The sequence below is a fragment of the Cervus elaphus genome, chromosome 15, assembly GCF_910594005.1.
Source record: "Cervus elaphus chromosome 15, mCerEla1.1, whole genome shotgun sequence".
Lineage (NCBI taxonomy): Eukaryota > Metazoa > Chordata > Mammalia > Artiodactyla > Cervidae > Cervus > Cervus elaphus.
In genome coordinates, this window is record NC_057829.1 from 76,453,642 (window position 1) to 76,466,411 (window position 12,770).

At 51.9% G+C, this 12,770-nt stretch overlaps 2 protein-coding genes across 6 annotated transcripts in view; one reads left to right on the forward strand and one right to left on the reverse strand.

The window, feature by feature from the left end:
- The window catches only part of HABP2 (hyaluronan binding protein 2), a 34,758-nt gene extending 29,596 nt beyond the window's left edge, over positions 1–5,162 (forward strand). The window contains exons 11-13 of the mRNA XM_043925893.1: positions 308–442; positions 1,424–1,569; positions 3,848–5,162. Of these exons, the coding sequence (XP_043781828.1) occupies positions 308–442; positions 1,424–1,569; positions 3,848–4,012 (446 nt within the window). The 3' untranslated portion in view covers positions 4,013–5,162. The remainder of the gene's footprint in view (positions 1–307; positions 443–1,423; positions 1,570–3,847) is intronic.
- The window catches only part of LOC122708973 (nebulin related anchoring protein), a 75,281-nt gene continuing 66,942 nt past the window's right edge, over positions 4,432–12,770 (reverse strand). For 4 of the 5 annotated variants that reach the window (XM_043925888.1, XM_043925891.1, XM_043925889.1 and 1 more), the window contains 5 exons: positions 12,060–12,164; positions 8,386–8,493; positions 6,330–6,641; positions 5,219–5,350; positions 4,432–4,678 (listed from right to left, as the gene is read on the reverse strand). In XM_043925888.1, coding sequence (XP_043781823.1) covers positions 4,574–4,678; positions 5,219–5,350; positions 6,330–6,641; positions 8,386–8,493; positions 12,060–12,164 — 762 coding nt within the window. In that variant the 3' untranslated portion in view covers positions 4,432–4,573. The remainder of the gene's footprint in view (positions 4,679–5,218; positions 5,351–6,329; positions 6,642–8,385; positions 8,494–12,059; positions 12,165–12,770) is intronic. The other variant, XM_043925892.1, reaches the window with a different exon arrangement.

Sequence of the window (12,770 nt, forward strand, 5' to 3'; positions counted from 1 at the left end):
TCTGTGCGACCCTTTGGACGGCAGCCTACTAGGCTCTTCTGTCCCCAACATCTTTTCCCCCCTTAAAGCCTGTTTTTCTAAAATGGTATTCAAAATGATTTCAAACTCAGTTATTATTTCTTAGTATTACTCTCAGCCTGAAGTGTTATGACTCCTCCCCAGGTGAAGGTTAAAAGCATGAAATGATAACCAAAGAATTTGGGGTATCGGGAGTGGGGTTTTCCTATGACCACCTTCCAATCAAGCTAAAGCTGATGCTTCTTGGACAGAGAGGGTTTCATCACCCATTTCCCCTCTCTCTCCCTAGCCTTGCTCAAGCTAAAGCCAGTGGATGGTCATTGTGCCCTGGAATCCAAATATGTGAAAACTGTCTGTTTGCCCGACAGTCCCTTTCCCTCTGGGACTGAGTGCCACATCTCTGGCTGGGGTGTCACAGAAACAGGTGAGTCTGGCCATGCATTCTTCTGAGACTCAGGTGACTTACATCCATCAGGCAAGAAAGGGTCACATTCAACTGCCCTCCTGGACTAGAAATCAGAGTTATATTCAAAATGACTATCAAAAGAAAAAGATTGCCCCAGCTTTCTGTGTATGTACTCAGTCATGTTTGACTCTTTGCAACCCCGTGGACTGTAGCCTGCCAGGCTTCTCTGTCTGTGGGATTTTCCAGGCAAGAACACTGGAGTGGGTTGCCATTTCCTACTCCAGGGGATCTTCCTGGCCATCTCTCTAGCTCTAGTTAAATTTCATCACCTTCACAGTCTCCTCTGATCTCCATATCTGTCCTTGGCCCTAGCCCCTAGCTCCTTGACTTTCACCAAGCATTGATCTTGTATCCATGGAGAATTTCCTCCTTTCCTAGATAGATAAAGTACTGACACGATTATGTTGTTATTGTTCAGGCCCTAAGTTGTGTCCAACTCTTTGTGACCCCATGGACTGCAGCATGCCAGGCTTCCCTATCCTTCACTATGTCCCAGAGTTTGTTCACATTCATGTCCGTTGAGTAGGTGATGCTATCTAATCATCTCATCCTCTGCTGCCCTCTTTTCCTTTTGCCTTCCTTCTTTCCCAGCATCAGAGTCTTTTCCAATGAGTTGGCTATTCCCATCAGGTGGCCAAAGTATTGGAACTTCAGCTTCGGCATCAGTCCTTCCAATGCCTGTGCCCTGTAATATGGAAATTCAGAAGTAGTATCTTAAGTGTCTCTCAAATTCTCAAAATAGATTTCTCTCCCTTTCAATCTTGTTCTCAATAACGGAAAGCAAGGATCATTTTAAGTAGGCTTCTCTCCCCATCTCCTAGAAACACTCCCACAGCCTGAACTTGGGGCTGGGGGCCCTCTTCTGACCACTGCTGACTTCTGGTGGGGCAGGTTCCACCCTGGTCTCTACAGTGGCAAAGTCTTTTCTCTGCCCATCAGGAGAAGGGTCCCGCCAGCTCCTGGATGCCAAGGTCAAGCTGATCAGCAACACGATGTGCAACTCCCGCCACCTCTATGACCACTCGATCGACGACAGCATGATTTGTGCAGGAAACCTCCAGAAGCCTGGACAAGACTCCTGCCAGGTCAGAGATTCCACGTGGCATTTGGAGAAAGCAAGGCCTTACACAGGGAAACAGAGGGCCTTAGAGCCCCGGGCAGTGAGGAGGGGTTAGAGACCTCCTTGCCATTCAGTCAAGGTGGGCACATCTGTCCTCTGGCAAACCTGAATCCACACCAGACCAGGAGGACTCAGCATCAATACCATAGCAGTCACTTTGCTCACTGTTGTTGAATTTGATTCTGACCAGTCTGGTGAAGGATGTCACTATCACCATTGTACAGATGCTTAGAGAAATTATCTGGTCCACAGATCCTGGGTGGAAAGTGCAGAGCAAGAAGTTGTTCCTCTGTGTTAAAATGTGAAGAGGGTGTTTCTGCCCTCAGCGCTGGGCAGCTTGTCTGAAAATCCCAATAAGCAGGGGACATTTGCAAAGACCAGTGGTTAGAAAGAGAAAGATGAGGGGCCAGAGAATTCACAATACTGAGTCACCATTAGGATTTAAATGTGTGTATGTGAAGGGGGAAGGAAATTTAGCCCTAATACACTAATTGGCTGAGTGGCTCCTCTGTGACCAGAGCCAATTTAGATCCTGCCTGACACCCACCGCCAGACAGGACTTTGGGGGACAAGGTGGGCACATTCAAACCTGAGTTCCTCCCTATAAAGGAACTCAACAATGATCTGCAACCTCGAGCCTGCTTTGGGATGGGAAATCATGGTCACTCTCAGGGTCTGTGGCTTTCCTGTGACCCTCTGCCCTTTCCCAAGGAGCCATAGGTATCTACCTACTTAAAGGAAGGGTGTGGGCAGATGGGAGGGATTTTCCCTGAGTCCCTAGAAGATGGATAAGGAAACAGATTGCAGGATTTTAAAAAGACAGCCCAAGGTTTGAAACCTACTTCTGTCCTGTACTTTGTGAACTTTATCAGTCACTGAATGGCTTAGTCAGCTTGGGCTTCTATATAAGTGATTGCAGATTGGGTGGCTAAACAGCAGACATTTATTTCTCACAGTCCTGGAGGCTGGAAGACTAAGATCAGGGTGTCGGCACGGTTCCAGGGAGGACCCTCTCTGACTGCCAACTTCTCATCGTGTCCTCATGTGGCAGAGAGAGAGAGAGAGAGAGAGAGAGAGCTCTCTATGTCTCTTCTGCATTTGTGCTTAGTCGCTCTGTTATGTCCGACTCTTTGTGACCCCAAGGACTGTAGCCCACCAGGCTCTTCTGTGCATGGGATTTCTCAAGCAAGAATACCTGAGTGGGTTACCATTTCCTTCTCCAGGGGATCTTCCTGACCCAGGGATCAAACCTGGGTTTCCTGCATTGCAAGTGAACTCTGTACTGACTGAGCCACAAAGTTTCAACAAGGGCACTAATCCTGTACATGGTCCCCACCCTCCCAACCTAATTACCTCCCCAAAGCCCCACCTTCTAATAAAACATTAGGCTTTAACACAGGATTTTGAGCAGGGCAGGGAGGACACAAATGTTTAATCTGCTGCCCTCAAATAATTAGCCAACCTCAGGTGTCTAATCTAGAAAATGGAACTAGGGTATCCATAAAACTGGGAGATTGTGGCTAAGATTGAAAGAAATAATTCATTAAATATCCTACTAGGTGTATAAGCAGGAGCAGATATGTGTGCATGTGTGTATGTGAGTTATCGTTCTCATTCCTGCCTCCCCACCATCCTCCTTCTCTCCACTCTAACTGGGGGTTTAACGTGAACCACGCACTGTCCCATAAGCCTTACAAGCCTTAGTCCTCACAAGAACCCTTGGGTGGGTTCTGTTGCCACCTATGGTTTACAGTGTGAGAAATGGAGGCCCCAGAGGCCAGCAGATGGACAGCTCCACAGACCATGCTGAACATCATGGCCATGCTGCCTCTGAACTCCATCCTTCCTGACCAATGTGTGCCCTGTGGGCCCTGGAAGGTGCTCTGTCCAAACAGGGCATCCCTCCAGCCCCTGTTAGATCCCAGGATGGAATGAGAAGTCGAGAGCCCCTTAGTAATACCTGCATGATGGAGCCATGGTGGGTTAGGAAGTCAGGGTGTGACCTGGGCCCAGCCTGGTGGCTTCCCTGCCAAGCCCTCTCTGACTTAGGATGCAGGTTGGTATCTGCTTCTCTCCCTTCAGAGCACTGCATCGTATGAGGCACAGGAAGAACCTTGTTGCCACTTTCCCCAGGGTTGGCCAATGGTCCCACCCCTCACCCCCCAGCATCCCCTCATGGAAGGTGGGGGTGTCTCTGAGTGTATACTGAACCACAAAGTGGACTCCTGCATCTTTTCCCATAGGGCGACTCTGGAGGCCCTCTGACCTGTGAGAAGGATGGCACCTCCTACATCTACGGGATCGTGAGCTGGGGCCTGGAGTGTGGGAAGAAGCCAGGGGTCTACACCCAAGTGACCAAATTCCTAACGTGGATCAAAGCCACCATGGAGAAGGAGGCTAGCTTCTGAGGTGTCTTCTGAGGCTCACAGCCCGTCCTGTGAACACCCAGACAAGGCGAGGCCCCGTGGGCAGCAATGGACGTGCCCTGGAGCCTCTGAGTATCCAGGCTCTAAGCAGAGACCACTGCTGCCCAGCCCAGGGCACCCGGGACCAGCATGGCCCCCGCTTCCTCAGGCTCCCTCCTGGGAAACCCAGAAATGACAGAATCAACCTGAAGTGCGTGACGTTTGCTTCCCTTCCAACAATCGTAGCTTCTAGAAAATCAGTGTTCACAGCCTGCCTTCACCTGGGACATTGGCAAGTGTGAGCTTCCAGACGGCTCAGCATTGGTGGGGGTCACCTTTACGTCTTTATTCCTCAGACACTCAAGGTGCACAACAGGGCGAGCCACCCACTGCTAGGTGTTAGATGAGGACCAAAACACAACTTTCTCCACCCTTTTTCAGGGAGTTGTTATTTTAATAAAGGAGGACTAGGGCAGGGGCGCCATTTTCACAGTTGGCTCCAACTGGACGTGCAGATTTCCTCTCCAGCTTCTCTCCCAAGAACCAAGGGTGGACGCCGCCCACTCAGAATGGGGGAGCCCTCCTCCTTTTGACGTGCAGAATCTCGGTGGCATCTGGGTTTACAACCCCCCTCTGATCATCTCCGGTCTCCACAGCCTCCGGCACCCCCTGCAGAAACCAAACACACCTCCCTGAGTGAAGCGGAAGCTCCCACAAGACAAGCTGTCTAAAAAGCTCACCTTCTCCTTCCTTTCCCCCTCCTCCATCCTCCCCAAGAAAAAGGAACCTCAAGGCAAGACACAGAAAGAAGCAAAGCCCATCTCTCGTTTAGAAAGGGCACCTTTCTTCTGAACAAAGTAGGGTTCAAAACCCAGACTGTGGTAGATAGTGCGGGTCTGACCCCTTCCGCGCATGTAACGAGCAAGCAGTCGGCACAGCCTGGCCCGCGTGGCCAGGATTGATGTAGCCCCAGCACGCTGGCCTCCAAAGAGCTAATGGCTGTGACTTCAGAGAAAACCCCGCAGGAAGTTTAACCCAGGTGTCATCTGCCTGGTCATCTCAGACCCATGAAATTAGGCGCCTTGCCTGAGCTGCATTGCACGTGTCTTTAGAGCCAGCTAACCTTTGGCCAAAAATAAAGTTTGAAAAGAAACAATTGAGTTCGCCTTTCCCCCCCGCCGTGGCCTTGCCTGCCAGCCCGCTACTTACGTAAGCCGCTCGGAGACCCCGGCCCCTCGCGTTGGCCAGTTCTGCAGCCCGCCGAGCCATTTCCACTTTGTAGGAGCCAGGAGGTGTCCAGCCAATACCTCTGGTCAGGTTCAAGTCGGATTTGTACTTGACCTTGGGAGAACGAGGGAGGCAAGGGGAATAGGTCAGCAGGGCATAGAGTGGAGAGGCTTAGAAAGGCTGCCCTGGGGACTATGTTGTTAGTGAAACCAGGATGTGGGAGCCAAGCTGTCTTACACAGGAGCTCCATGGCACGGAGGATGCACCGTGCTGGGGAGTCAGGCCAGCATAGCGCTGTCCCCTGCATCTCTCTACTCAAGGGGGCTGCAGTGGGGGGTGGAGGCTCAGAGACCTGGTTCAAGGCCGAGCTCCTATCTAGACCTGCCCTGTAACCTTAAGGAAGTCATTTCCCATTCAGGGGCTTCAGTTGCCTCTCAGAGATAAAGGGCCCAGGCTGCTGACTACTAAGATCCCTTGGAAAGAGTGTGTATGTGCTAAGTCGCTTCAGTCGTGTCTGACTCTTTGCCGGACTGTAGCCCAGCAGGCTTCTCTGTCCATGGGATTTCCCAGGCAAGAATACTCGAGTGGGTTGCCACGCCCTTCTCCAGGGAAGCTTCCTGACCCAGGGATCGAACCCGTGTCTCTCACATCTCTGGCACAGGCAAGCGGGTTCTTTACCCCTAGCGCCACCTGGAAAGCCCTGGAAAGAGTAAGGCACAGCAGTCGAGACCTTGGGCTCTCACATTAAGCCATATGGGGTTCAGACCCCAGACCTGCTACTGATTGCCATGGGGTCCTGAGTCAGTGACTTCACCGCTCAAAGCCTCCGGTTCCCCATCTGTAAACCGGCTGGTTGTGAGAGCCTCGAGGCACAATGTGGAAAGCATCTGGCACGGAGCCTGGCCCACAGGAAGGGCTCGCTACACTGGGATTCTTGTCCTCTCTTCTGGCTCTATCATGTTAGGTCTCCTAGGTTCTATCTCAGCCCAGCTCCTCCCTGAGGGTAACACGGGATGTGGGATTACGGACACCTCCGATGAAGGGAACCAGAGGCAGGGCCTAGGCCTGGGGGGCGGGGGGGAGAGCAGCTCACATCGCTCTGCAGCCGGTGGGCCTTCTGCGCGTGTTTCAGGCCCAGCTGCTCCGGGTCGCAGGTGGGCTGGGGCAGGGGCTGCCTGTAGTGCACGTCGCTGGCCAGCTGCTGGCTCCTCTTGGCCTGGAGGAAGCCGGGCTGGTCTGGGCGGCTGTGGAACTGGGACCGACTCTTGGCGAAGGCCTTCTTGTACTCGTTGTCACTCTGGAGTCTGCCGACGCTGAGGAAATGCTTCATCCTCGGGTCGTCGTGGATGCTGCGGTACCCAATCTGCAGGCCCCGGTCCCGCAGGAAGGCCTCTTTGTACCGGAACTGCAGGGAAGATGAGCGGGGGGGGTGGGGGTCACAGGTGCCCCCTTCCCTCCAGGGCCAGCCCTCAGGATTCTCAGCAGGAAGTGCAACAGTGGGTCAAGGGTACCGCTTTGGATTCAAGTAGGCCTGGGATCCAGGTTTCCCTCTGTTTCCTTTTAGCTGTGTGGCCTTGGGTCTCTCTGAGCTTTGGTTTCACCACTTGATAAAATGGGTGCATGAACCTCCACCCCACAGGATCTTGAGAGGATTCAGCGAGACGGGGCTGAGCTTCATGTCCGGCACAGGCTCACGTCCACCCAGTGGTAGGTGCCGGTATTGCTTTGATAACAATCCAACAGCCAAGAAGTGCACCCATTCTACCAGTAGCCACTCATCCTTTGATTCTTTCCAGCTTTCAGGGACCCAATCCAGAGAAACCATATATAGTGAAAAACGGGATTGATTCACTTAGTTTTGCTTTTTAAAATTTCCAATCCATCAAAGTCCGGTATGTGGTCCTTCTGCCTGTGACTGCATGTGCTCTCAGTTGCTCAGCCGTGTCTGACTCTGTGTGACCCCATGGACTGTAGCTGCCAGGCTCCTCTGTCCATGGGATTCCCCAGGCAAAAATACTGGAGTGGGTTGTCATGCCCGCCTCCAGGGGATCTTCCCCACCCAGGGATCGATCCGCATCTCTTATGTCTCCTGCATTGGCACTCGGGTTCTTTACCACTAGCACCACCTGGGAAGCCTGTGATTAGTATGTAAAAAGTACCAGGTGCATTTGATAAACCCAAACCGGCCTCTATTCTGCTCAGCCAGAGGAATCCACCCATCTCAGGCTTGGAGATCAGAACATCTAATTGCTAAAAGTGTTGCTGAATGCTTGGTTTCTATACTTGTTTCACTTTGAACCAATGACAAGTTGTTCATGAATGACCATGTATCTAGTTAGTAATGTCTTCCTCTCAAGTTAGTGATGTCTTTCTCTTCAATAATATCAGCTACCATGTTTTGTCCCCCTCCTCTGTACATGACACTGTGAACCATTTTGGTTACATTCCTACATCAATCCTGGGCTTCCCTGGTAGCTCAGCTGGTAGAGAATCCACCTGCAATGCATGAGACCCCGGTTCTATCCCTGGGTTGGGAAGATCCCCTGGAAAAGGGATAGGCTACCCACTCCAGTATTCTGGCCTGGACAATTCCATGGACTGGATAGTTCATGGGGTGGCAAAGAGTTGGACAGACCGAGTGACTTTCACTTTCTCTACATCAATCCTGTCATCAGTAGAGTCAAGTATTAGATCTCTATTTCATAGAAGCAGAAATTTTAGTTCAGAGGATTTAAACAACTTGCTCAAGACCACAGAGCCAATTCCTAACCAACTGAGGCAGGATCTGAACTCAAGTCAATCTAGGAGAGAAACCCAATCTCTTTCTGTCCCATAGTGCACTTCAGCTTTCAAAAGAAGTCCCTTTATTGAAGGTCAACAAATCAGTCCTCTGCTAACTGATTTCTAGTTTCTGTCCACATGCATCAATGTTTAAGAATGGCTCTCTTGAAGGAGGGGAAGTAGGAATAAAACCTTTCCCAATTCCAAATTTCTGACTGAGATGCTAGAAAACAAGGCCAACTTTTATTCCTTTCACTTGAAATACTTTTTCAGCTTTGGTTCCCAGTGGTTTGCCTTTCAAGAGAACTGGGAAAACCAGAGTGCAACCTATCAGTTGACAGAGGCAGGGAGAGAACGTGAGGTCTTACATCACTGGCGATCTCCCTCGATGCCCGTGCCGTCTGGAATGGGATGGCATCCAGCCTGAAGTCGTAGCCGCCAGCCCGGGTCTGCTCCCAGGAGTGTCTGTAGACTTTCTAGTTGGGGAAACAAAGAAATGAGTGAGGGACAAGCGGGCAGCTCCGTGCCTCCATGCCTGCTAGTTCTCAGAGAGAGTAATTCCTATACAGGTGCCCTCTGTCTTTCTGGCGCCCAGATGGCAGAGCCCATGGCCCCACGGCCACCCTGAGGACCTCCCCAGCTCTGGCTATGAAGGGCTTTGGCTCTAAACCCCCAGCCTGAGCATCAGGCCCTGCTCTTGTGGGTCGCAGGGGTCTGGCTGATTTGCTACATCCTGTGGGTACCATATTCCCCCGTCCCCCTTCTCCCTGTCTTTGCTTTCACTCCAGCACCTCAAGTTTGCAGCTTCCAGCTGCCAGAATGCAAAGTTAAAGAGCCCTGTTTCTCCCCACACGCTGCCAGTTCTGTTCGTTGGGTCCTGGCACCCTCAGGTTCACGGGCTCCACTCACTTCCTGGGGGACCCTGGGCCACCTTTGATGCCACGTCACAGCATCCCTGTGAAGCGTGCTGCAGCCCCCATGCCCTCCTGGTGTCTGCACCGAGAGGAGAGCCTTCACCTGAATTAAATTGATCGTCAGGAACCTGACCGAGTTCCTGACCCCTGCATTTCACATCGTCCTCTTTTATTTCTCCCCCTTTCAAGTTGTTCTTGCACACCCTCCGGGAGTCTGTAATCACATCCTCTTAGTCCTCAGGTAGACCCACATCACCTATGGAGGCATCAAAACCGCCCGTGCCTTCATGTAGCTCATATTTTTTTTTTCAAGATAAGGGAATGGCTCCATGAAAGGAGTCATCTGGAGATCCCAGCGGAAGGCTGTCCTTTATTCTGTCACAGAGAAGGGAGACAGCAGGCGAGGCGCATCGCCAGCAGATGACAAAGTGACAGCCCCAGACCGTTTCGGTCGCTCACGCATCTCAGAGCCACGGCAGGTCAGGGGGCCCTTAAGAACCTTACTTTTGTCACTTGGAAATAGAGGTCAAGGCTGAGACTCTGTTCTACAGGGGATTGGGGGAATTAAGCGGAGGAAGAGTGGCAGAGAAAAAAGCAGAGTGCCCTCATGCCTCCCTACAACTGAGCCTGGGACTAGAGCGGGCCACGGAAAGCTTGAGCCAAACGTGGTGGAGCTCATTGTTAAGTCCTGCTGCTCATCATCACCTTTACCTTCATCACTTTTTCCAGTCCCAACATCACAAACCAGAAGCCAAATGCCTACTCTGTTGATGCACCTAGAAATACAGAACTAATCATCGCTAAGGTCATCGCCTCATTGGCAGATCACAAACAGTGCCCAAAGGATTAGATTTCCTGGGTCGTTGTTGAGTTCAGCGGGCAGGACTGAGAGGTATGTAGAAGGGGAGGCGGAATTCAGATCATGACAGACAACCAGCCCCTCTAGCATCGCGTTTCCTTGTTTTGAGGGTCCTACAAGTATTAGACCAGGAAGGAGAGTCAAAACCCTTATCGTCCCCTGGAAAGGGGTCTGTCAGTGCCTTCCTAAGAAGATTCCCCACCAGATCTGGGCCAGGAAACGACACCAATCTTTTCACAGCATCAAACTCCAAGGTCACCCTGCTTTGGTGTCAAGGCACCCCAGCCTCAGAGTCTCTGTAACTGGGGGTCAACTCAAGTCTAAGTATGTGCATGTGCTCAGTCCTGTCTGCCTCTTTGCAACCCCATGGACTGGAGCCCACCAGGCTCCTCTGTCCCCGGGATTCTCCAGGCAAGAATACTAGAGTGGGGTGCCATGTCCTCCTCCAGGGGATCATCCCAACCCAGGGATTGAACCCGCTCCCGTCTCTTACGTCTTCTGCATTGGCAGGCAGATTCTTTACCACTGCACCACATGGGAGTCAACTCAAGGGCAGGCCCAAATTGGGGTTCTGCCTGAGGCGCTGGCTCCCCGTCTCCCCACCCCACCTCTCCCTGTAAACTATTTGCTTGATTGTCATCGCTTCCTCCCTGAGTTTTTTTTTTTTTTTATTCTGTTGAGGTTTTTGCCTTGCCACTGGGAGTCTTTAGATTCCGCAGGCTCTTTGATTTGGAACCCTGGGCGTTCCTCTTCTTTATCACAGTGGGCACAGCTTTGCCCTCATCCTCACACATTAGAGTCATTTGATTTTTAGTTATTTCGGCTGCCTTACACATCTCAATGGCTTTCTTTGCCCAGGAAGGTCACTTTCCCTCCACATCTTCCTCACAGAGCACTTGATCCAATTGTGCGTATCCTACACGCCCCCGAAGAAGTGCTCTTTCAAAAGAGGTTCGTGAGTCCTCCATACCCGCGTGCCCTGGCAGCTAATTTCAGCTCTGGGACTCTGCAGACTGGCTCCCCTTGTGGAAGGAGGGATGCCTCTGCCACCAGCCCAGGGTGGCTGTCCTCCTTAAGTCGGGTCCCCGCAGGACGGGCACTTCTATCCCAGCGTCCAGGGTGATGGGCCTCCAGGAGTCCCTCACATGGAGGCCTGGCCTTTCCCCATCCTTGAGGCATTAATGAGATGGATGTTTTGTCCGAGCTCCGCTGAGGGGGAGGTCCCGCTTCCCCAGATGGAGGTCAGCCCACCAGAGCTGCTGTTCTAAAATTATCGCCCGCGCATCCCTCAAAAGCATCAAATGGTCATAATAACTCATATTTACAAAGCACCGGCACATTCACCGCGTGGGATCCCACAGGGCTTTACAAACGCAACAAACTAATACACACGCTAACTAGAAGGCGCCTCTCGCCGACCCCTGCGAGGCGGCTACCTCTGGGGTGAGCAGCAGCAGCTGTTGATCTGCACGGAGCCCCAGGACACAATGGCAGGGCCAGGGCGGGAAGAATGGCCGGACTCTGGGAGGCCCCGCGCGGCCCCAGGCCGACACACTCAGCCTGTGTTGTTCTGATCTGACAGCGTCTTTTGATTCTGCCGCCTCGGTACCTGTTATCCCAGGATCACAGCTTTGCCGGCAGAGCGGCCGCCTATTCTATTACGACCAGGGGCCTCCGACCCCTGCCAACAACAAGCCCGGGCTGAGGAAACAGCATCTTGGAGATGCATGCAAAGGGCACACATCCAAGGGAATAGACGTGTCGGGGGCCACAGCCTCAGGCACAAAGGAGCGGATTGTGTTGGGATCCCATGGACTACAATTGCAGCGTCTTTCTAACCGGCAGAAAGCAGAGAAAGCGCCACTCGGTCTCCAAACTTACAAGGCTCTGAATGGCTAAGGAGAGGAGTCTGGGGAACAAGCAGAGCAGGTGTCTACACCCGCGGGGCCAGGGCACCGCTCCTCTGGCTGGAGCCCAGCACCTGACTGAGGTCTTTGGAGCCACACCCAGCACTGGGATGCTAGCGCTGGCAGGACCACAGGAGTTGGCTAGCGCAGCTCCATCCCCATTTTGCAGCTGGGGGGACTGAGGCCCAGCGAGAAAAGTGGCTCAAAGTTATACATGCCATTTATCCTACTCTCAGTCTAGAGTGCTTTCTGTTCCCAGCTCCTTTCCTAGGAATTCTTTTTCTTAAAAAAAAAAGTCCCATTTGGGCACAGATCACATTACAGAAATGGGCACACACCACATGAACAGCCAGTTCACTTACGTCGCTCAGATGCAGGGCGTTGAGGCGGGCTCTGGTGAAATCGGGGTGGTCGGGCACCAGGGTGTACCTGTGGCGGGATTCAGCGTCCCCCATCCTGTACAGCCGCTGCAGGGAGAAGGCTCACGGTAAATGGGAAGCCGCGCTTGCTGCAGTCAAAAGTGAAGAGGGGGCTGATGCCCTTTCCTGCCCCTCCCACCCCAGGGTACAGAAGCCATCCTGCACTTGGAGAGCATCCCTCCAGATGCTACCCGGGAAAGGAGGTGCCCGAGTGGCCAGGGTCAGGTGGTGGGGAGCTGGTTTTGAGTATTTAAAATATTCATCAAGTTTTGTTCCAAAAGGGTCACAAACCATCACCCTGGGTCGCTGTACCTGTGTTTCACAAACAGTAAAAGATGGGTGGATACTTCAGAGGATCTTGGCAATCAGGCATTTGCTCAAGCTTTTTACTAGTAACAAAATGCCTCAATGCCTTTGTTACTAAACATTAACAGTAATAATAAAAAGACATAGCAGCTAAAAAACCTTAAACGCCTTAATATCTCTTAAGAAATTTAAAGTTTTCATAGTCCACTCTGTGTCCCAAGAAGACACAATTTTAGAACTCAAGCTTTCTCTTAATGGCTATTTTTAGGGCAGTGATCTAAGGACTGCAAATAATTTTAGGAGGTGGTTGAGTCTCACCCAGTTTTAAAGAGGAAATATAATATTTAA